This window comes from Akebia trifoliata, chromosome 15 (assembly GCF_017979445.1).
Source record: "Akebia trifoliata isolate Shusen 1 chromosome 15, ASM1797944v1, whole genome shotgun sequence".
Lineage (NCBI taxonomy): Eukaryota > Viridiplantae > Streptophyta > Magnoliopsida > Ranunculales > Lardizabalaceae > Akebia > Akebia trifoliata.
In genome coordinates, this window is record NC_141389.1 from 22610172 (window position 1) to 22632337 (window position 22166).

General features: G+C 34.3%; 2 protein-coding genes across 2 annotated transcripts; one reads left to right on the forward strand and one right to left on the reverse strand.

The window, feature by feature from the left end:
- The first annotated feature begins 624 nt into the window (after positions 1–624).
- On the forward strand, positions 625–8515 carry LOC147384639 (RNA-binding (RRM/RBD/RNP motifs) family protein). Its single transcript, XM_086426432.1, has 3 exons — positions 625–818; positions 7972–8040; positions 8114–8515. Exons 1-3 carry the CDS (start codon positions 689–691, stop codon positions 8347–8349), a joined length of 435 nt encoding a protein of 144 aa, XP_086282558.1. The 5' UTR covers positions 625–688; the 3' UTR covers positions 8350–8515.
- Positions 8516–9890: 1375 nt separating this feature from the next.
- Positions 9891–16200, reverse strand: LOC147384640 (uncharacterized). Its single transcript, XM_086425202.1, has 4 exons — positions 15672–16200; positions 15535–15574; positions 11489–11934; positions 9891–10562 (listed from the first exon to the last, which is right to left on the reverse strand). Exons 3-4 carry the CDS (start codon positions 11903–11905, stop codon positions 10140–10142), a joined length of 840 nt encoding a protein of 279 aa, XP_086281328.1. The 5' UTR covers positions 11906–11934; positions 15535–15574; positions 15672–16200; the 3' UTR covers positions 9891–10139.
- Between the last annotated feature and the right edge of the window lie 5966 nt (positions 16201–22166).

The following is a 22166-nucleotide window of genomic DNA, read 5'->3' on the forward strand; positions in this document are numbered from 1 at the left end:
AGGTACTTATCGCACATATTTGATAATATTCAATAAGTACTTACAGAATTTGTTAAAATAAATTCAATCTAAATCTATCAAATAAAACTATCAAAAAATCTTTGAGTTCTTTGATTCAAAATTGTCATTTTGATATTTTAATAGTGATTTTTTCCATTTTTTTATAACTAAATATAAGTAAAAGAAATTTTAAAGAAATAAGACAACTTAAAAAATATCCTTAAACTGAATCTCCATAGATTCAACATCCCACAAAACTCAGAAAGAGATGAGTAAAAAAGAAGAAGAAGTGGGTTTTGGACTTTTTGTTCAATAGGTGATGGTGTCCACCAAAAACCCATTTCAATCGGCTTATCTCGACGCTTCGATGAAATCATGCAAATATGAGGCTCTAAAAGCCCTAATTTTTGTATTGAAGAGTAAAATGGTAAAAAAAAAAAAAATTTAAATAAAAGTCACTTAAGTTGGTGAAATATGCAAATAGAACAACCCGTTTTTAAACCATGGTTCGGCTCCACAAGCACAACCACGTCAAGATTCAAGATTTAAGTCATCCGAGATTGAGATGACTCGCCCGAGATAACTCACTTTAGACCGAGGTTTAGGGTTTTTCTATGTCTTCATTCTTCAAGGCTTTTAGCCCAACAAACCTCTATCAAGACTCTGTTTCATACGAGATCCTTCTCTAATGGCGTTCGCTTCTAGTTTTCGTCGGGTTCTCAGTGGTGGATCTTCAACATCTTCGTCTCTTCTGCAAGGGAGATTCGCTTCAATCCGTCAAAACTCTACTTTAACAACCCCAAAGCTCTTCATTAGCGGTACGTGTCGAATTGAAGCCATGATCACTTTTAAATTCGAATTCAGAGTGAAAATTATGGGTTTTCGTGATTTAGTTATTTCTGGTTTGTTCACATTTATTATTAATTAATTCTACATAGTTAAACTCTCATTTTGTGATACGGAAAGACGAAGAAGATTCAAAATATTCACATTTGGTTTCTTCACGTTTAGGGGGAAACCCTCTTAAGTATTTATTGAAAATTTATTAATTTCTCTTCTTCATCTCAATGAAATTACAGAAATATATAGACTCTTAACAATAGAAACTCCCAAAATAATAAAACTCCTAATTGAAGAACAACTCTTAACCCATAATAGAAACTCCTAATCAAAGAACAACTCCTTATATAAACTCCTAAAAAAGACTTCTAATAGGAGAGGTACTGATCCACGTATCATTCCCCACCTCTTGGGAACAACCTTGTCCTCAAGGTTGAAAATCAGGGTACTGCTGGTACCAACCCATCCAAGTTGCATCTTCAGGGAATGAGTTGAACGGATGCACTAGTACTTGGGTCACTGCTTTATTGTTTTTATTCACCAATGTTGTACTATGTGACTCATATTGAGTGGATCACGTATATAAAGAAAGCAGGATGATGCTGAGTGTGAAGTGGAGAGAGGGGAGCAGAACGACGGCTTATCCCAAAAGGCATTTAATTTATTGTTTTATTGCCAGGGACGATTAATAGGTCGGGGGTGCGGGAGCAACGCCCCCTTGGTACAATACAAGGATATTATTGGAATTTTTTAATACCTATTGTATGGTTAGGTTTACTATAAATTCATATGATGTAACCTTAATTTGGCATATAGTGAAATTTCTGCCCCTCGCTCCCTTTGGATGTAGGCACGCTGCTGAACCATGTTAAATCTGTATGTTTTTATTTCTTTCATATTTTTTTTTTCTCTTTTTGTACTATTCATCATAATTGATGCACGTAGCACAACAACCAATCTTCGATCCAAAACTGCCACTGGTTCGATGAGGACTTGACCTTCATTGCCCACTTTAGGAAGTGTGGATTGAGGAGTAACTTGTAAACCTACCTTCTTCAAACAAAAAACATGAAAAACTGGATGTATACGCGATTGGGATGGTAAATCTACTTTGTATGACACTTTACCAATGTGTTGAACCACCCGATATGGACCGTATTACTTTGGTGCGAGCTTCATGTTGTGATGAGGAACCACTGAGGATTGCCGATAGGGTTGCAACTGTAAATATACCCAATCTCTAATTTGAAATTCATGTTGTGTACGATGTAAATCAGCCAATTGTTTCATCCTACGTTGAGCTTGTTTCATATTGTCTTGAAACAATCTGACCAGGGCATCACGTGAGCGTAAATTGTCATCGAGAACCTTGTTGAGGGACTCACCCGGTTTATAGAACGTGTACGTTGGAGGTAGTTGCTCATAAACAACTTCATAAGGTGTGCACTTGATAGTAGCAAGAAAAGTGGTGTTATACCACCATTTTGCTAGTGCTTAACCCATTGATAAGGTTGATCACCCGTAACACATTTGAGGTAGTTTTCAAGGCATCTGTTCACCACTGTTGTTTGGTCGTCGGTTTGTGGATTATAAGACGAATCCTTAATTGGGTGCCATGTAACTTAAAAATGTTCTTGCCAAAACTTATTGACAAATATTGGATCCCTATCGCTCACCATGGTGCTAGGCATTCCATGCAATTTGAATATGTGATCCATGAAGATTTGTGCCACATCGATAGTCGTATACAGATGTTTGAGGGCGACAAAGTTGGCATATTTGCTTAACCGATCCACAATGACAAAGATCACTTCCTTTTTATGGGATGGGGGAATGCCTTTAATAAAATCCATGGATATATCAACCCATAGCCTAGTAGGGACCGGCAGGGGCTCCATCAAGCCTGGGGATGCAGCAGTCTCATATTTATTACATTGGCAAACATCACATTCTCGAATGTAGGAACGTACCTCAGAGCTTAAATCCTTCCAATGAAAAGTTCTTTTAATATGGTGAATTGTCTTGTGTACCTCAGCATGTCCACCAAGTGGGTTGTCATGCATCTCCTTAAGGATAGTGGTCTTGATCGGAGAAGTAGATCCAAATACAAGTTGACCTTTGTATAACAGTTGCTCATGGACCTAAGTATAGCCCGGATATGAAGTTGGATTAGTCTAAAGCCCATCAATAATGATCTGAAGATTAGTATATCCTTCATCCAGTCTGCCAACATACCAAAAAGGGCCAAACACTATCTTTGAACTTCATCCTTTCGAGACAAGGCATCAACAACTATATTTTCCTTGCCATGTTTGTATATGATTTCATAATTATATCCCATTAATTTGGTGAGCCATTTTTGTTATGAAGGAGTGGAAATCCTCTGCTCAATAAAATATTTTAAGCTGATGTGGTCAGTCTTGATTTTAAAATGCCGTCCCACCAAATAAGGTTGCCACTTAGTTATCATGTGCACTACCGCTAACATTTCTTCTTCGTAAGTGGAGAGACCTAAGTGTTTTTCAAAAAGGGCCTTGCTAGCATAAGCAATAGGCTTTCCTTCTTGCATTAAAACGCTCCCCAATCCTGAATCCGATGCATCACATTCCACAACAAAGACTTTAGTAAAGTCAGGAAGAGTTAAAATTGGAGTAGTAGTCATAGCATGTTTTAACAGTTTGAAAACCTCTTCTAATCTGTTGGTCCATTTGAAAGCATCCTTCCGTAACTTATTGATCAATGGTTTAGTGATTTTACCATAATCTTTGACAAATCACTGATGGTCCCTAGTAAGACGGAGGAGCCTCTTAATTCTTTTATTCGTGGTTTAGACCAGTTTACCATGCTCTCAATCTTGGATGGGCCAGCTGCAACTCCATTACCCGAGATAATATGACCTAGATAATCCAATTCGTGTTCCAAAAAGGCATTTTGTCCTTTAGTCAAATAGCTGATTTTTTTACAACACTTTCAAAGTTATTGCTAAATGGTAAATATGATCCTCTCAACTACGGTTGTATACCACGTCATAAAAAAATACCAGAATAAACTTCCCCCAATATGGCTTGAATACTTGGTTTATTAGACTCTGAAAAGTTGAGGGAGCATTCATTAGGCTAAAAGGCATAACAAGAAACTCATAATACACCTCATGAGTTCGGAAAGCTGTCTTGTGAATGTATGTAGGATGTACTCGTATTTGATGGTACCCTATACGCAAATCTAGCTTGGAAAAGTATTTAACTTTGTGTAACTCTTCTAATAGTTGATCAATTGCTAGAATAGGAAACTTATCTTTAACTGTATTATGATTGAGGGAGTGATAGTCCACACATTCTCCAACTATTGTCTTTTTTTCAAACTAATAGGATGGGTGAAGAAAAATGGTTTAAACTTGGCCGAATGAGGCCAATTGAAAGTATTTTTTGAACAATTTTCTCATTCTCATTCTTTTGTACATATGTATATCGATACGGGCAAACATTGGTAGGTTCTCTATCCGGCTTGAGTAGGATGCTGTGATCTTGAGCCCGATGAGGTGGTAACTTTGTTACTTCTATAAACACTGTAGAGTACTTATTTAGCAAAACGTTCAAATCAGGTTTTAGCGTCACTTCTTTTGAAATATTTTGGATGGAGAAGAGTTAAGTGACAGCTCCTTGTGTAGACTTTTTGAGAGTTCGATCCATTTGTTGGCTATTAATTATCTTGACCTCTCTAGATTTTGCTCCTCTAAGCACATTTCTCCTCCCATTTGTTGTAAACTTCATACGCAGATTATGAAAGTCCCATAAGATAGGACCAAGGGTGACTAACCATTGCACACCCAACACCATATCACAACCACCAAGTGAGAGAAGACGAAAATCGGTCTGAAAGGTGGTTCCTTGTGTAACCCATAACATTTGCTTGCACATAGATGTACTAGTCAATTGTAAACCATCAACTACCGCAACAAAAATAGTAGTAGTAGGTCTCACCTCACAGCCATTTCTTTGTGCAATTTCAGGATTAAGAAAATTATGCGTGCTACCTGAATCAATTAAGATAGAAAGCAGTCTGCGCTTGACGTAACCACGAACTCGCGTGGTTCTATATGATGTGGCTCCTACTAAAGCATGAACAGAGATAACCGGCTCATTGTTTACCTTGTCGTAAGGTTCATCTTCTTCATGGGAAATTTTCTCCTCTTCTTTGCGTTCACATTCATCGTTTCAAAGAAAGATTGTTATTTTTTACAACGATGGCCAGGAATGTATCTTTCGTTGCAGTTATAAGAGAGTCCTTTAGCTCTACACTCTTCCATTTCGGATGGATTTAACCTTCGAATAGGGATTTGGTGAGAAGGAGCAGTAGATTTTATGGTAGACACTATGGATGTTGAAGGCTTGAGAGGGATTTTAGTGCATCTGGTGATGGCATCAAGGACCTCTTCTTGGAGTCTAGCCAACCTGATAGCTTGCACAATTGTTCGGGGCTCAAACATCTGTACGTTGGCTCTTATTTCGTCTTTTAATCGACTTAAAAAATAACTAAAAAAAAAGTCTTCTGGTAATCCACAAGTGTGGCTAGAAAGAGATTCAAATTGCTCCTAATATGCTTTGATTGAACCCGTTTGTTTAAGTTTAGTTAATTTGCCAACATCTTCGTATGCTTTTAGATTAAAGTGTTTGATCATGTCTCACACAAGATCTTGCCAAGTGACTTTTTGTTTAACGGTTTCATACCATTGATACATCTCGTGGGTAGGATATTCTAAATGAATGGAAGCCAGGTAGACTTTAGGAGACTCCTCAATTTGATTGTGTTGAAGAAGTGCTCACTACGGTACACCCACCCCTTGGGATCGATTCCATTGAAGCGTGGAAAATTGATTTTTGCATAGCGAGTGTGAATAGCGGCGTGATTGAAATTGGGTCATACTCCGGAGTTTTGTGAGGATTCGGCTCTTCCTTCTTCTGTCAAATTCAATTTGGTGGCTATTTGATCATACTTAAAACTTATAGCTGTGACCATCTATTTAATTTCAAGGAAAGCTTCATCAGTTTTTTCTTCCATTTGCTTCATTGCTTCCTCCATGCGTTTATATCTTGACACCTAGTTCCCTCAGCCATGTCGTCGGTACCACACAGGGTAGAACCACTGCTTTGATACCAAATGATACAGAAAGAAGAAGAAGATTCAACATAGAAGACAATTGCTCCCACTTCTAAGGGGAAACCCTCTTAAATATTTATTGAAAATTTACTAATTTTTCTTCTTCATCTCAATGAGAATACAGAAATATATAGACTCCCGACAAAAATATCAATAAAAACTCCTAATTAAAGAACAACTCTTAACCCATAATAGAAACTCTAAATCAAAGAACAACTCCTAATATAAACTCCTAAAAAAGACTTCTAATAGGACACGTACTAAACCACATATCATTTTGATTGTGTTGTTTGTTATCGACATCATCGAGACTTATCTCAACTGTCAACTCTTATTATTTTTTGTTAGGGTTTCTTCGGTTCAATCATTTGTTGGATATAGACCCAGAGTTCATGAGTTCAAGTCAAGATTACCCAAAATATAGAAGTTCAATAATTTGTTGTTGGTAATTGGGGCTTGCTTTGATTATTCAATAATTCTTCTAAGTAAGCAATTCTCCTGGTACTTGATTCAAATGAAGTTCTTTTTGAAATTGAATTGAAATCTACTTGTACGATCTTAAAAATTTGAACTTGTTTAAGATTAATTAATTCCTCCAAGTAGACAGTTCTTGTGGAATTTGATTCAAATAAAGTTTTTTTTTTTTTTTTTAATTGAATCGAAATCTATTTGTACAATTGTAAAAATTTGAACTTGTTTATGATTAATTAGGATCCAATCCCTAGTTAAGATTGAAATAGTTGGAAGGATAGTCGACGGACACTCATGATCCATGGTAAAATCATACTTCCATATTCACCATAGTCTTGCATATCTATTTTTTTTTATTATTTTTGTGACGTGTGACATGGATGGCCGATTGGGATAATTAAGGATCACAAAGCATCTCTCATGCTTGGTTCTTGGATTGAATTGTTTGTTTGTTGTAGTCTTTGGTGGGTTCATTGGCGTCATGGTTGTTAATATTCTTTGTCCATTAGAGTGCAAGGAATTTTCCTTGATTTGGCAACCAAGCTTCTTATCCCCCATGGTTTTGATTAAGATTAGGAATTGGGCAAAACTCCTTAGTCTTTTTAATGTTATCTTTGGAGTGCAAGGTTTGTTGTTACTCTCGGGGCATTTTCCTTCACTTTTAGTATCACAAGTGGATGATTGTAGCCACCTCATTTTTGACTGGTTGATCTAGAAAACTAGAATTTTCACATTATAATCTTGCCCCCATCATATTATGGTTTCTTACTTCATTTGAAGAGAGAGATAATTATGGATCGATTTTCCACTTCATAAAAAAAAATTGATATCTATACTTTACCATGTTGACTGCTACTCATCCGTTTTTCAGAATTCATACTTGCTTTTATTTATTGGTTGAAATCTCACTTTTGGAAGTTTGCATTAAAGGAAATAAGTATATGTATTTAAAACATCTTTAATTAAGCTTAGTTCTTCTTGGTTTTATTGTTGTTAAGGAAGAATCTTTTCTTTATAAATTGTATTTTTTTTTTAAAATATATCTAAGCATTAATTTTTTTTAATTTGTGTGTATCTTACCACGTCTCATTGTATCTCTTATTTGTTTGTGTGTATCTCATTGCGGACCAGTTTTTTGGATGACATGTATATGCTCTCTCTGACTATTTCAAAAACTGTGTACTAGTTTCTTTTATAAGCGTGTCTTGCATTTACCTCAATATGTGGTGGAAGTGGTTCTGCTGATTGATTTTCATTCCAAGCTGATTTTGCATCCATCAATATGAAAAAGGGTAATAAACCTGACTGCTGATCACAGTGATAGATTGAGCTATGGATTACTTTAGTTGGCCCGGACGTATCTTCCATATCTTCTCTGTTTCTTCTGAAATATGAGAACATGGTTGTAGATGAGCTATATGAATATCATACCCATGCTTTTGCAATTAATAAACTTTGCCCACTGGGCTTGCCTTACCTGCTTTCTGGTGTCTGTCAACATAGGCCTTTCAAGATTAACGACAAATGAAAAGCTAAAAGAGGCATTTTCTCCATTTGGTCAGCTTGTTGAAGGTAATGACTTTCTACCATCCTTCAACCCATCCAGTACTTTACGTCCTAACCTCTCTGGAAAATTATTTTGCAGCAAATGTTATAGTTGATAGACAATCGGGAAGATCGAAGGGGTTTGGTTTTGTCAGATACGCAACCATAGAAGAGGCTGAGAAAGCTCGGGAGGGGATGAATGCAAAGTTCTTGGATGGGTGGGTTATTTTTGTTGATCCTGCAAAACCCAGAGAACCAAGACCACCACCACAACCAGAACCTGAGCCTTCTGAAACTGGTTTCAGGACAAACAAGACCATTGGATGGTGTGGGTGACTGTTTATTGTGATGAAATATATTTATTTAAATGATTCAAGGTCTTGGATCGCCTATCTAGAATTACAATTTGGGATGGTGATCACCAAAGAAATTTGATGATTTATTTGGGATAGTCTCTGTATTGATGAACTTTATCTAAAATAGACCATTTTTGCTGCCTGCATTCTGCTTATGCTTACATACTTGAACATAAGAATATTTTGTTTTTTTGTTTTTTTTTTTAAAGTTCGTCATAGTAAACCAAGGTAGGCGGACGCAAGTCGAATAAATCTGGCAAAGTTACATTATAAAAATTGGGACAATTTCATGGAATTTACAAGCGATGTTCTTGGGTTTCTTATCAAAATATCGACGTTGTCTTCTTGGATAAAGTTGAGTGAAGGTTAAAATGTTACCATTTTCCGTGATTAATTGACAACTCATCAATTTTTTCATTGGTTCCCTGATTTAATTGGCTTATTTGAAGAATTATATGAAGTTTTGAATTTTTTTGTGTATGACTAGATGGGTCAGTCAAGTCATCCAAGAAAGTGGAGCAACTTACAAGCACCCAGAATAATCACCACACCTATGAGAAGTAATTGCAACATTCTCAACCCCTCAACCACTTTTATGTTGCCTTCTATTTACATTGGAGGAGGCTGTGGATTTGGTCGGGGTGGGCAACCTCTAGTATATAATGCTGGAATGACAAACGGAGACACAAAGGTGACAAAAATGATGTGATGGCACACACATAACCATAGATGCTTTTTACTCTTTATCTAGCGGAAAAACATCTACGGTAATGTGCACGACACCATGTCATTTAGTCACCTGTGTCTCCGTTTATGTCACCCTAGCACTACTCCTAGTATATATTATTTTATGAAAGGAAAATGCTGAAGTAAAATTAAAATTGACATGGAGTCTCACACCGCTGCGATGTTGATGTATGTACGGAACAACCATATATGCTTTTCATCGAGATACGAGTGAAATGCATCTATGGCTACATGTGCACTTCCACATCAGCAATGTGAGAATTGATGTCAATTTTAATGTTGTCCAGCAAAACTCTTTATGAAAAGCCAATGATCATTTACCTAATGAACATTTTATGATCAGTAAATGATAACCACACTCCAATATCATTGATTTCCATAGGAAGATCTTGATTTTGTTCCTGGATGAGGATTTTGATGTTCAATATAAATTTGCTAGGGTTCGAGTACCCTATCTCACAACAGATGTCTATTTCGTCCATAGAGTTACACATGAAAATTGGTACACAATGACATTAACTCCAATGTTTAGTTGTCTGTAAGAATTAACACCTAGAGATGCAGATAACTCCCAACGACCATGTTTGGACATTATAGTTGCAGAACCTTCATTAGGGTTTGAGCACCAAGATTTAGTGCAGATGCATGGCCACTGTTATTATTTCTCTATTTATTACTGGGGGCATAGACGATTTTGGCACAGATTTCAATCGATATAGCCAGATACATACCTATGGCGAAGATACATACATGATCAAGTATAAGAAAGTGCCACAAATTAATTCAACATGTATATAACTAACTACAAACCCCATAAAGAAACAATAACTATACATACAAAACAAGTCCAGCTTGATCATGAAGAAAACAAGCAATCCGATGCAGCAAGTAATCACCATACAACCAAAACTAAAACAAAGAAAAACATACCCATCCCACAAAAACTGAATAACATACTATATAAGATTCTCTGAAGTCAAAAAATACTTCACACATATGTACAAGTAACACATATCATAAAGCCTAAGTAACTGGGATGTGCACCTTACCAAGTGACGTCCTGAAAAAACTACTCCCACACTTGGAGTCTTGCCCAATGACAATAAAGTCCACAAGTTCCACGCTCGGCTGACTGAATTCTCCTAAGAGCAATCTATCACTATTTGCTGGTGTCTCAGAACGTAGTTCATGGTTCCCAATATTTTTCCGGTACTGATGCTTGTTGCTGCTGCTTCCTCGTGAAGATTTTCCCTTGTGCTTGTGCCTGTGATTGCCATGCTTCTTGTTGGTTCTGGATCGTGACTGGCCGTGGCTCTTCACAGTGTGAGAGAGGGACATAGTGGGTGGATCATACACATCTTGAGCCCATGTTACTGTGAGCTTCTTCAGAGGTGTTCCGTGTTTCTCACGACCACCTTTCATTGCAGACATGAGCTTCGAAGGAGTCTTAGGAAGAAAAGCATAAACAAGAAAAGAGGAAGAAAGATCTTGTCAGGGAAGGCTACATCAAAGCATGTAAAGCAATATCATGGTATTAAACTTACATATGATCATCACACTTGCACATGAGGAAAGTAGATGTAAAACTGGGTTCTAGGCGGGATCTGTCTAAACTAAAACCCCACCTGTGCAGATCCTTCTTCACTTTCTGTGAAGAAAGCATTTACCCAAAGAAGAATTAGGCCAAAAGCATAAAAAATGACCTCTTGGGCAAACTCATCCTAATTCAATGAAACCAAATACAGCAAAAAGGGAACGTAAATGAAATTTCATACTCTAAAGTTAATAATTACACTATTAAGGTAATATAAAATAGTAAGATCTTTATCTACCAATGAAATCCATACATAAAATTGCGTATGGTTATTATCAAGTAGGGTTTGGTGTGGATAAGCAGATAGGGTCTTATGGTGGATTTGTAGAGCATCATAAAAAGACATGGGAAGAAAGAAATAGAGATAGGGTGTTAGAGAAGATTTTCCAAGATATGAAGGATCTTGGGGGGGAGATTTTGATAGAGAGGAGAGGAGGTGCCATCAGTTTCCCCCATCACTGTCATTGTTGAAGCCTCCTTTCACCCAAGCACCGGTTGCCTCCCATCATTGTTTCCTTTATGATGACTGGAGGGGTTTGATGTGGATGAGGAATGAGTGACAAGTGTAGCTGAGACACGAGTAGAAAGATGGTTTTGTCAGACCCATAAAAAGAAAAAAAAAGTTTAGCACCCAAATGGCGTTACTGTGAGTTTAACAAACTTATAGATAGTGTTAAAACATATCAAAATGTAAATGAAACAATCTCTACATGCAATTATCTGAATTTTGCGAGCTTCTACAAACATAGATTAGTAATAGATAGATGAGGAAACTCACAGGCAAAGATATTGTGCGAGCACAGGCATGATTCGCAGAATTCACAGAGTTTTGTCCTATAGATGCAATATATGACATGATCTGTTTGGAGCATGGAAACGTTGCACATTTGCACAAACCCTTTGGAGTTGTTGCATTTGAGGAATCAGCCTGATGTATTTTCAACTCTTCACACAATTTTCCCTTACTTATCTCGTCCTCATCTGAAGTTGGAATACGACCTGATACGAGATCCTGGACATCTTGAACATGTAGGATTCCACTAAGTGAATTTCCAAGTTCTTCTAACGCATTTCCTTCAATGATACAACTTTTGCTGTATGTAAATTGCTTATGGTTTACATATGACTGTTTCAAGTCACGCAGACTATTTACATTTTCAGAAACTGGATCATCACACAGAGTGGAGATGTCCATTGATGATAGGAAGTCCCAAGGAAACAAAACTGCCAAAGCATTCTAATTAGAAAAGCCATGTTCAAAGTAAACAAAAATAAAGGGATAAACAATAGATTGTCACCCAGATACTTCAGACCCACATGGGAACTCTGCATGGTATAGGCATGAAATCCATGTCAGAAGTGGGTGTCAGCTGTAACTAATTAATTATACTAAGAGAGTATCTAAAAAGTGTAAATAGTACTTTTAGTAAAACAAATCCCTCACTTGTAGCGAGGGAAATAAATACCCCACTCACCCTTGTGTTGGTCCACATCCCCTTGGATAAAAACAAGTTTTGAGTGGGCTTAGACCCATAGCTCAGTTGGTTTGACACATTGCAAAGCAATTATGGATTTGTAAAAGTACTCCTTCCCAGTGGTGAATGTGTGGGGCCCGAACGTTCCTTCTAAAGTTTCCTGTTTTGTTTGGGTGGTGTCTTTGGGTAAAATCTTGACACTGGATAATGTAATGAAGAGGGGTCATTTCCGTAAACTTTTGTGGGTTATGCAAGGAGAATGGGGAGTCCGTAGATCACATGTTCATTCATTGCAAGGTAGCCTCCGAGATTTAGTATTACTTTCTAAATCGTTACGGGGTGACGTGGTGTGCTCCGGGTTCTTTGAGGAAGTTAGTGGAAGAATGGAGTGCTATAGGGGTGGGCTTCTCGGAATTTAAGAGAAAACTATGGAACATTACTCTCTCCGCTATTTGTTGGGAAATTTGAAGGGAAAAGAATTTTAGGACCTTCGAAGGAAAGGAATCCTCGGTCCAAAACGTTACTTTGTTTATCATGGGGTCTATCTTCTCATGGAGCAAGATTTTCATTGAGTCTAAGGGGGTCTTTTTTGAAGATTTCATAGCAAAATGGGGTAGCATCGATTCTTAGTTTGTAGTTTTTGTCATCGGTGTTTTCTTTGGTTTTGTTTCCCTTTTTGCTCTTTTCTTGTTCTCTTGTTTTGAACTTTGCTTCATGGTCTCCTCGGCCATGCTATTAATAAAGATCATTGATTTATCACAAAAAAAAGAAGCAACTATGAGGTCATGGGTTCAAGTCCAGCTTACCAATCAAAAAGTAAATAAAAATACAAGTTTTGATTATCTCCCACACAAATGAGGAGACCACTCCTGATATTTTTAGTAGACAAAAAGATAGAAAGATCATAAAATGAAAACGGGGATATACTTTTTGCCAAAAGAGGTTGGTCTAGTAAAGTTTTCATGCACGAAATTATATCAAGTTTGATACTCACATCTAGATGCACAAAATAATACTAAGCATGATTAAAAGGTATAAGGAGATACTTGTTAAGAACTACAAGTGAAAATAAGGACAATTGCTTTATGTAGGGCATGTGCCGATTTGGTGTCTAATAATGAAGGAGCATTGTTTAAAGTTTGAATTTCAAGGGTTAGTATTAAGTATATTCCTAGGCATCGAACATCCTATGCCGCGTTGCTAGTTTGCAGTCTAATTCTCACTATTCAATAATTATTACAGTAGTAATGCATACAAATGTGGTTCATGAGAAAGCAACAAAAGGATTTGAACTCACTTGACTGGGACGATCAACCCGATCTCAATCTATGCAGGGATTTATAATGAATAGCAATATGACTAGGAGATATGGTGGTTGGAAAGGCACCTTTGGGACCATCCCTTGCATACGTAAACTAAAGCATGAATATGAAAGTGTTTGGTTGTACTGGTGATCAGGTTCCCACCAAGGGAAGAATCCGGAACAGAGGGCTTGTAGGATCTTTATATATTTGGTAAAAGTTCATGGCCACCTTACTTCTCTAATGGGGAACGGAGAAGGAGCCTAAATCAATAGGCACCATTGATAGATTCACAACATGATCAATTCGACTTGTCATATCAATCTAATAATTAAGCAATTCAATACCCCCCTCTCTTGGAAATTGATCCACCATCATTTAAGCTTTAACATTCTGTAAAATTTAATGGTTTAAATAGTTGTTAAAAGTCGATGAGTTTTTGGAATGCATCTATTTGAAATCCGCTTTCTAAAACAATGCTCAATAAAACTTTCTCGATATTATTATTATTATTTTTTTTTTGACATTGACCTCTATATTTCATTTGTTGTTTTTAAATGTGTAAGTGGAGGCAAGGAACTTCAATGGCCAAGAAAGTGAAGAGTAATCCTAATGGTGACACCTTTTTTAATGAAACACTAAAAGTCGGAAAAAAGAAAAGAAAAAGAATTACCAATGGTGGGAAAAGAATGTTGATACATTTTATATGAGAAAGGCATATTTTTCTAGATGTTAATAATATAGAATAACTTATTATTATAATCTAAGTCAACTTTTGTAGAAAAAAAAAATGAAAGAATAAAATAGAAATTGTCAAGCTCATACAATATAAAATTACCACCACCCGCATATGTACCTGAGCTACAGTCACACAAGTAGGGGTGTCAATGGGTACCCATTAAATCATAATCGAAAACACCAGTTCTGAATCCTTATTTTCAATACCCAATTATAACCAAGTCTAATAGGGACCAAACCAAATAAGAACAGGAATCGATAGGTTCGACTCGATGGGTACCTGCAGGTACCGAAAACCTATTTGGTTTACCATTTGTTCCTATTATAGTTGGTTGAAGGTTTTCGTATGTCTTAAAGTTGATTGATATTACTTAAATTTTTTTTCATATAATTTATGTATTCTAATTTAAAATGTCAATTCCTATAAGTTAATTACAATTAAAGAAGATGAATTATAATTTTTGAAAAAAAGTTAACTCATGTATTTGTTAGATCCATTTGTAATTATGCTTTTATAGATGATGTATTGTGTTCTTGAAAGGAATTCTTTTTTGCAATAATTTGAAAATGATATTTTCGTATTTTACGATTTAAAAAAAACTTGCATATAAAAAACTAGAATATTAACATTAGTTGGGATTTTTTTTTTTTTATCCATTTATCAGAACCGATGGGTAACCACGATTTTTGGCGATTCCGGTTCCACTAATTTTAAAACTGGAACTGATAATAATCGGAACCAAAGAAAATATGATGGTTCTGATTCTAAAATCCTTAGGAACCAAACCGTTGACACTCCTAAACACAAGGCAAACAAAGATGTTGGAGTTGAACAAATACCTTTTCCAAGGGCATAATAGATGAGTTACATGCTTCAACACTATCATGATATTTTTATATGATGCAAGGTGTGTTCAAGAAGCCCAGTCCTGAGGAGAGTCTTAACGTATAATCATCAAATGCTTTTCAAAACTATGATTTAACTGTCTATTATGAAAAACTAAAGAGTTTGTCTATTCTATCTATAGGTATAGACACGATGAACAAGTTCCCTATCTTCTTCTTTTTTTGGGTTTCAACAGGATCCATTTTAACAGGCCTTCTTTATATAGATTTTGTTGTGAAGATGGGGTTTTTGAAATCTGTGGTATTACCACATACAAAGGTGACACATTCATCTGTTTTAAGAGGCATTTGTGCATCAAATCGATAATGTTACAAGTTGTCATGAAATAAGATGCAATACTAGGAGATATCAAATGACACAAAAAAATATCACAAAACAAAGCAACCAAGATTAAGAACATTACCTCCAAGATGACAGAATCCCCAAACCTTTGATGATGAACTCTAAGATAAAAGAATCCCTCTCAGTAACAGAAGCAATAACAATGATACTGTGAACAACAATCAAATCCAACTAAACTGCAAAATCAAATTTTGATACCAAATGCAAATTTCTTGATCTCGTTGACCAGAAAATATCTTAAACACCACTTCGATTTCTCGATCTATGATTCCTTTTATTCGTTCGATTGCGAAATAGCTAGGAAGAAAGAAGAAGAAATCCTAAAAACCGAAAGATAAACTAATGCCAAATGTTAACTAAAATTACAACGCCGATTCCATTTTTCAAACTGTTTCATATGATTAGAACTAGAACCTCCATGAAAAGAGATCTCTGTAGGTATCATCGTTGCACGCCTGTGAAGGAACTCAACGACCACTACAGACATGGTCGATTCGATTCTCTTCAAAACCCTAACCAGAAAACCCTAATCAACGATTCGATTCACAAAAAAAATCAAATAACGCCTTCAATCAACTCAAATAAGCAGAGATTCGTCACGAAATTGACACCAAAGAAACTTATCGAGGGAGAAACAGAGATATTTGGGAAAAAATTTGGGGTTTTTGGAGAGATTTCTCTCCGATCGATCGCAATAGAGATCAGAGATTACGTTAATGGCGGGCGAGAAACAGTAGTTGACTTGTAGAAATATCTAAAGACATTAACGTCGTTTTCGTGGAACGTAATCAGGAACGTACACGTGTCTATATGATGTGATGCACTGTCGAGATATTTATCCTTTTATTTAGAGTTGGGATCCACCATATTGTCCATCCCTACGTGGTATGTTTTGATTGGATTTAAAACACATTGGATTGCGTGCACAGCTTGTCTATGAGCCGATGTATTTATATTCAAACCATATCTTGCCACGTAGACTCTATTCCTGTAGAATTACGTAACTAACCGTGGACTTGGCCTTCAGGCTCCTAAATTATAGGGTATTTTAGTAAGACCCCTGTGAAATGTTCTCAATTAGTGTTACCCCCGTCAAATGCAAGATGATGTCTTCAACCCTGGACTTTCGTTGACCCATTCTATCTGTTAACATCATCTATTTTGATGATGTAATATTTTGTGAATATTGAAAACACCCTTGTAAATGATTTTTTTATGAAAATGTCATTCTTTACGCTTCCCATAAAAAAAAAACAAAAAAAAAACAAAATAACCGTAGTCGTTGATTAAACTATTGTAAATTGTTGTATTAAACCATAAGAAATCCTAAATTTGACTTTTTTAAGAGGATAAGATGAAGTAGAGTTTCTCATCATCATCTTTAAGAGGGAGGATGAAGATGGACTAAGTTTGATACGAAGAGCAATAAGTTTTCATCTTTATTTGGAAGTTTATCTATTGAAGAAGAGGGTTCACCCTTAACAAATATTATTTCCGTTTGATCTTGTTTAAAATGCTACTTTTAATACAACTTTTTTAACTCATTAGCATCATTTTTTTTATTTTTTTATTTTTGACAAAAAAAAAATGAAGGAAATAACATATTGTTATGCACAAGGATGGTAACACTAAGTAATTTATTTAAATTAAGAGGGTTTTACTAATTTCTATTTCTTTTTAATTTAACCACAATTTTTTTATTAAAAATAATGCAATTTAGCATGTGGAGATTCTAATCATTGAGTCAAACAATGCCATTGGAATAAGCTATCTTGTAAGATATCTGGTTGCATAAATAAATGAAATCTTTTGACATCCAAACAATCACACAATTTTGGGTACAAATTTTTTAAATGTCAAAAATGTGGTGATTTCCAATGCCTTAATGATGCTATGAAACAACCTAAGAAGGACAAGGGATCAAAATTTTCAAAGACAAATGCAATTAATTCTTCAGATTGTACTCAGTGAAAAAAATTAAAAGCTTGAGGTTGATTTAGATGAATTTTGCTCTAACTTTTCAGACAAAGTAAATGTGAAGATGTAATGTAATGAATTTTTAATTTTAATAAAGTCGTGGAAATTTGAAATTTTTTAAAGTTGCTCCCTTATTGTCACATTGCAATTGATTATCTTTAACATAATACCAATGAAAAAAAATGGAAACAATCCAAGTGAATTAAAAAACATTCATACTCTTTATGAAATATGAAATACCAAAAATATTTAAGTAAATGCATTTAAGTGTTATATTATAAACTAGTCACAAAAAATCATAAAAATACAAGTGACTACATAAAATATAAATTTATTCCCCATCCCCATTCACCATATTCTCATACCAAAACATATGAACATGCTCACCACAATACTCCACCCACCATATATCATCTTTCATCCACCATACTTACACACCATCCACAATGTTATAGTCATCAATGACCACCACTACTCAGACCTGAACCCTTACATTCTGAGAGTTATGCCCAAATAAATCGCATTTACCACACTTGTATTGAAAACATTGGGATATCTGATCTTCATCTTCTTCATATTTCCTATTAACTTGAGATTGTCCTACTCGCGCCTCTTAAGTGAATGTGGAAGAGCTGTTGTTGTAACATACCAAAGTTTATTGCAAACCATCAGTATGTAAAAAGTTAGTTGAAATATTTATGAGTATATAAAAATTACCCTTAGTCATTCATTCCAATCAATAATAAGATAGATGAAATCTGCGTATGTGACGTGATAATGTGGTATCGTGTAGTATTTGTTATAGAATCTATGATACATATTATGAATTAAGTTTAAACATTTAAATATAAATGTAAAATACATAAACAAAAGTTCAAAGTATTATAATATCTTACTGCACCCATGATAGGCTTTCATTTTTTTATTATAAATAATTCATGCACATACAACAACATACAAGTTTGTCATTCTAGGCACAAGAAAGTCTTGTCTTCTAGGTTAATTTACCACCTATGATCAGGGCCACTTTTCACGCAAAATATATAGGGTGTTAAATCCCACACTATGTAATTGTGAATACAATTTTCATGTGCTTGTAATACTGCATGTGAACATGAGAACAATTCATTGAATCCAAATCTAATATCTGTCGACTTTATCTTACGTTTGTGTATAATATTCATTGACATGAAATGATTTCGCTCCACAAACAATATCATAAGAAGATCTCGAATTTGTAGGATCCAATTGTTGAATGATTCTAATGCATTGTTATGATTCCATTCATACCTAGAGTTAATACCAAAAAATACTTTACACTAGTGTTCAATCTTAATTTTGTCCATCTAGTTGAAAGTAACTTCCTATGTTTCTTTCAAGGTAGACATATACATCTTAAATCTGATATCATCTATGACTTGACAGCTTTATAAATTAAATTCTTCAACCTCTAGCCTCGATATTTTTCTTTGAAATTCTTGTATATATGACGTAATAAAATTTGTGTTTTTATTCTCTAATTTTTTTTCTCCTGCATTAATTAACCCCTTTTGTCAATTAGAAATAATTGTAATTGTTTGCTTATAATACAGTACAGGGATCAAGGTCTCAAGAAAATTTGTCAAACTTTCTTCATTTTTAAACTTTACAATTTATATGTTTATGAAGAAAAGCTCATTATTTTCATCCAATAACGTAACAGACAATAATATTTTTTCTTAAAAAATAATCATCAATGAAAATGATTGGCCGACATCCTACCCTAAAATTTTAAAAAGAAGCATGAAAAGTAAAAAACACTGACTTGAATTTCCATCATCGATATTAATTTCATATCGGCTAAGCTATCATAATTATTTATCAATACTTGATAACATAACTCTAGAGTAAGTTTGTAAGACTCGTCTGTAGACATCACATTTTGCATCCACCTGATCTGATAATTCATTACCTAGTTGTTATGAATTTCTAATGATGAGCGTAGAATATGTAAAGAAATCAAACGCTGTGAGAGATTAAAATTTTTTTAATCATTTCCCAATCATCATGATTCCATTATCTTTCTTTTCAGTACGTTCAATGTAGAAATTATGCACACTCAAGATCGTCGCACCTTACATTCAATTTAACATGTATGCTTAGGTTTGTCACGTATTTCGATAATCTAGAGATCTTGCAATGCTAGTAAAATGGGACATTGAGATTTAGAAATAATTACATTAAAATCAGAAAAAGTCTTTCGTCGAATTTCATACAAATGATCAAAATACTCCTAACATTCAACCTACATTTAGAAATTTCATTTTACTAGAAAAATGAAAATCCGAGATAAAATTAAGATTTTTAATGAGATTTATGCAGATTGACTAAACTTAAAAATCTCTGACGTTTAAGAAAACATCAAATTTTCATATGAAATGATAAAAAATATCACATAAAATGATAAATTTTCAAATGAAATGATAAAAATTCATCACATGAAATGATAATTTTTATTGTATAGAATGATACTTTTTCGCTGTATAGAATGATATTTTTTCGTCACATAAAATGATGATTTTCATTGCATAGAATAAAAAATTTTACCACATAAAATGACAATTGCTATTTAAGTAGAATGATACCCATCACCACATAAAATAACAAGTTTAATTGCATAAAATCACAAAATTTAAACTTTAAATTTGGAAAATTAAAATTAAAGAATCGACCAATCAACTACAAATTTTGATCGATCATTAATTTTAAAATTTATAAAATTAAATCGATAAAATTATTATTTGAAATAATATTATAATCTAAATAAAACTTTAAACCTTAATCAATCTAAACTTCAAAAGAATCCCTACCAACCAATCAAGATAATTTAAAATTGAGAATCTTGACCAACCAATGTAATCACAAACAAACCAATGAATTAATCGAACCAGTCGATGAAATAATTTCACCAATCATCAATTGTTAATTTGACTAAACGATCAACTAATCGTGATGTCTTAAATCAATAGAAACGTAAAATCATTGTCCTCATAATGCAAGAAGCAACTTTACATCACGTCCCACTCTAGTTCAACCAAATTAAAACATAAAAATGAAAATTATAAAAAAAAAATTGAGAAATATAGAAAATAGAATTTAAAAACACCTTCAATCATGCATGTTTGACCAAATAAATCCAACAAAAAAATAAAGAAAAAAATTTCAATTGGGAGGAAACTCAATATTCAGACCAAGTTTTTAAACATAAAATGAGAAAAAATAAAGTAGAAAAAATATCAAAATGAAAGAGGAAAGAGAAAACATATTAAAGAAATGTGACTCTCTTTCGGGACATTCCCTCTCTTACACAAGGTACCAGCAATAAGAAGGGAAAAACGAAAAGAAAAAAAAAGAAGGAAAAGTGTCGAGTCACTTTCATTATCATAATTTTCATATATCAACTCCAAGACAATTGTTTTTGTCTTTCATACAGTCTAATAACTGATCTGAATATCAAATTTATGTATTATCTTTATAATGATGTCTTTTTGGTCTATATGACTTTAAGTTAGTTTGAAGGATTGGTCGTATGAATTGAGAAACCTATTTAACTCTCACATTTTTATGAAATTGATTGACATTACTCTTGCAAGTGTAGATCTCACGCATCGTTTGAATCATGAACGTGCGTCCATCAATCAAACGAAAAGCATGACATTTTTAATCGCACGATGTTGTATGCACATAAACTATTGTGACTCTATAACTCTCATTCTTTATCAACTTGTATTGGAAATGATTTTTAATTAAAAATTTTCTTAATTGATCTCTATACATCTGTGCATCTAAAAAGTTTATATTCACATCTAACACCTTCTAAAGTACCTTAAGTATTGAATGAAGACCAACCTCATCATTAATAAGATAATCTATTGAATCGAAAATCTCGTCATCGTCATTTTAAACACAACTCAATGAAACTTTTAATATCCTCAAATTAAAAGAACTCATAATCTTTATCTATCCCTTCATCATCATCTTCTACATTTATATAATCCATATAAGGAAACTTTTGTTTTCTCATAGGAGAAAATAGAATGGAGTCCATTATCTATTCATCCTCTACATACATGTAACTTCAATCAACAAAAGAAATTAGAGATGGTTTACCTCATGTCCCACATGGTGTATGTACAAAAGAAAATGAGAATTATACTCATGTGAGGACCAAATTGACCAAGGGTCTATGTTAGAAGAAAATGAAAATTTATAAGAAAACCTTAATGATAGGTTTATTATGAAATTAAACTATGGGTAAAAAGATAAAAATAAAGGCTTTCTTAAAGGAAAAAATAATTAAAATTAGGATTAAAGAGTAATTAACCCTTAACAAATTTGAGTGCACATGGGATTTATAACTGCCTAACAGAATTGGCCTTAGGTGACCAATGGCTAGTGCAAATTTTCCTTATGGCCATTGGTTACCTTCATACCATGCAAAAAAAAAAAAAAAAAAAACATTCTGACTGTTGGTTACCTCCATACAGCACAATTTCTTCTTCTAGCCATTGATAATCTATAGTCAGGCTAAAAATTAAACTTGATTGTTGGTTATCTCTATATAGTGCAATTTCTTCTTTTGGCCATTGGCAACCTACGACCAAGCTAAAAATTAAGCCTGACCGTTAGTTACCTCCATACCATACCAAAATCATAAAATGCAATTTATCTGTTGGC

Bases quoted from the DNA above. Each gene is read 5' to 3' on its own strand.
- LOC147384639 (XM_086426432.1), top strand. From the start codon at position 689: ATGGCGTTCGCTTCTAGTTTTCGTCGGGTTCTCAGTGGTGGATCTTCA. The intron at 819-7,971 runs GTACGTGTCGAA...CTGTCAACATAG, and splicing joins CCCAAAGCTCTTCATTAGCG to GCCTTTCAAGATTAACGACA. The intron at 8,041-8,113 runs GTAATGACTTTC...ATTATTTTGCAG, and splicing joins ATTTGGTCAGCTTGTTGAAG to CAAATGTTATAGTTGATAGA.
- LOC147384640 (XM_086425202.1), bottom strand. From the start codon at position 11,905: ATGGACATCTCCACTCTGTGTGATGATCCAGTTTCTGAAAATGTAAAT. The intron at 10,563-11,488 runs GTGAGTTTCCTC...TTTCTTCCTAAG, and splicing joins CTCGCACAATATCTTTGCCT to ACTCCTTCGAAGCTCATGTC.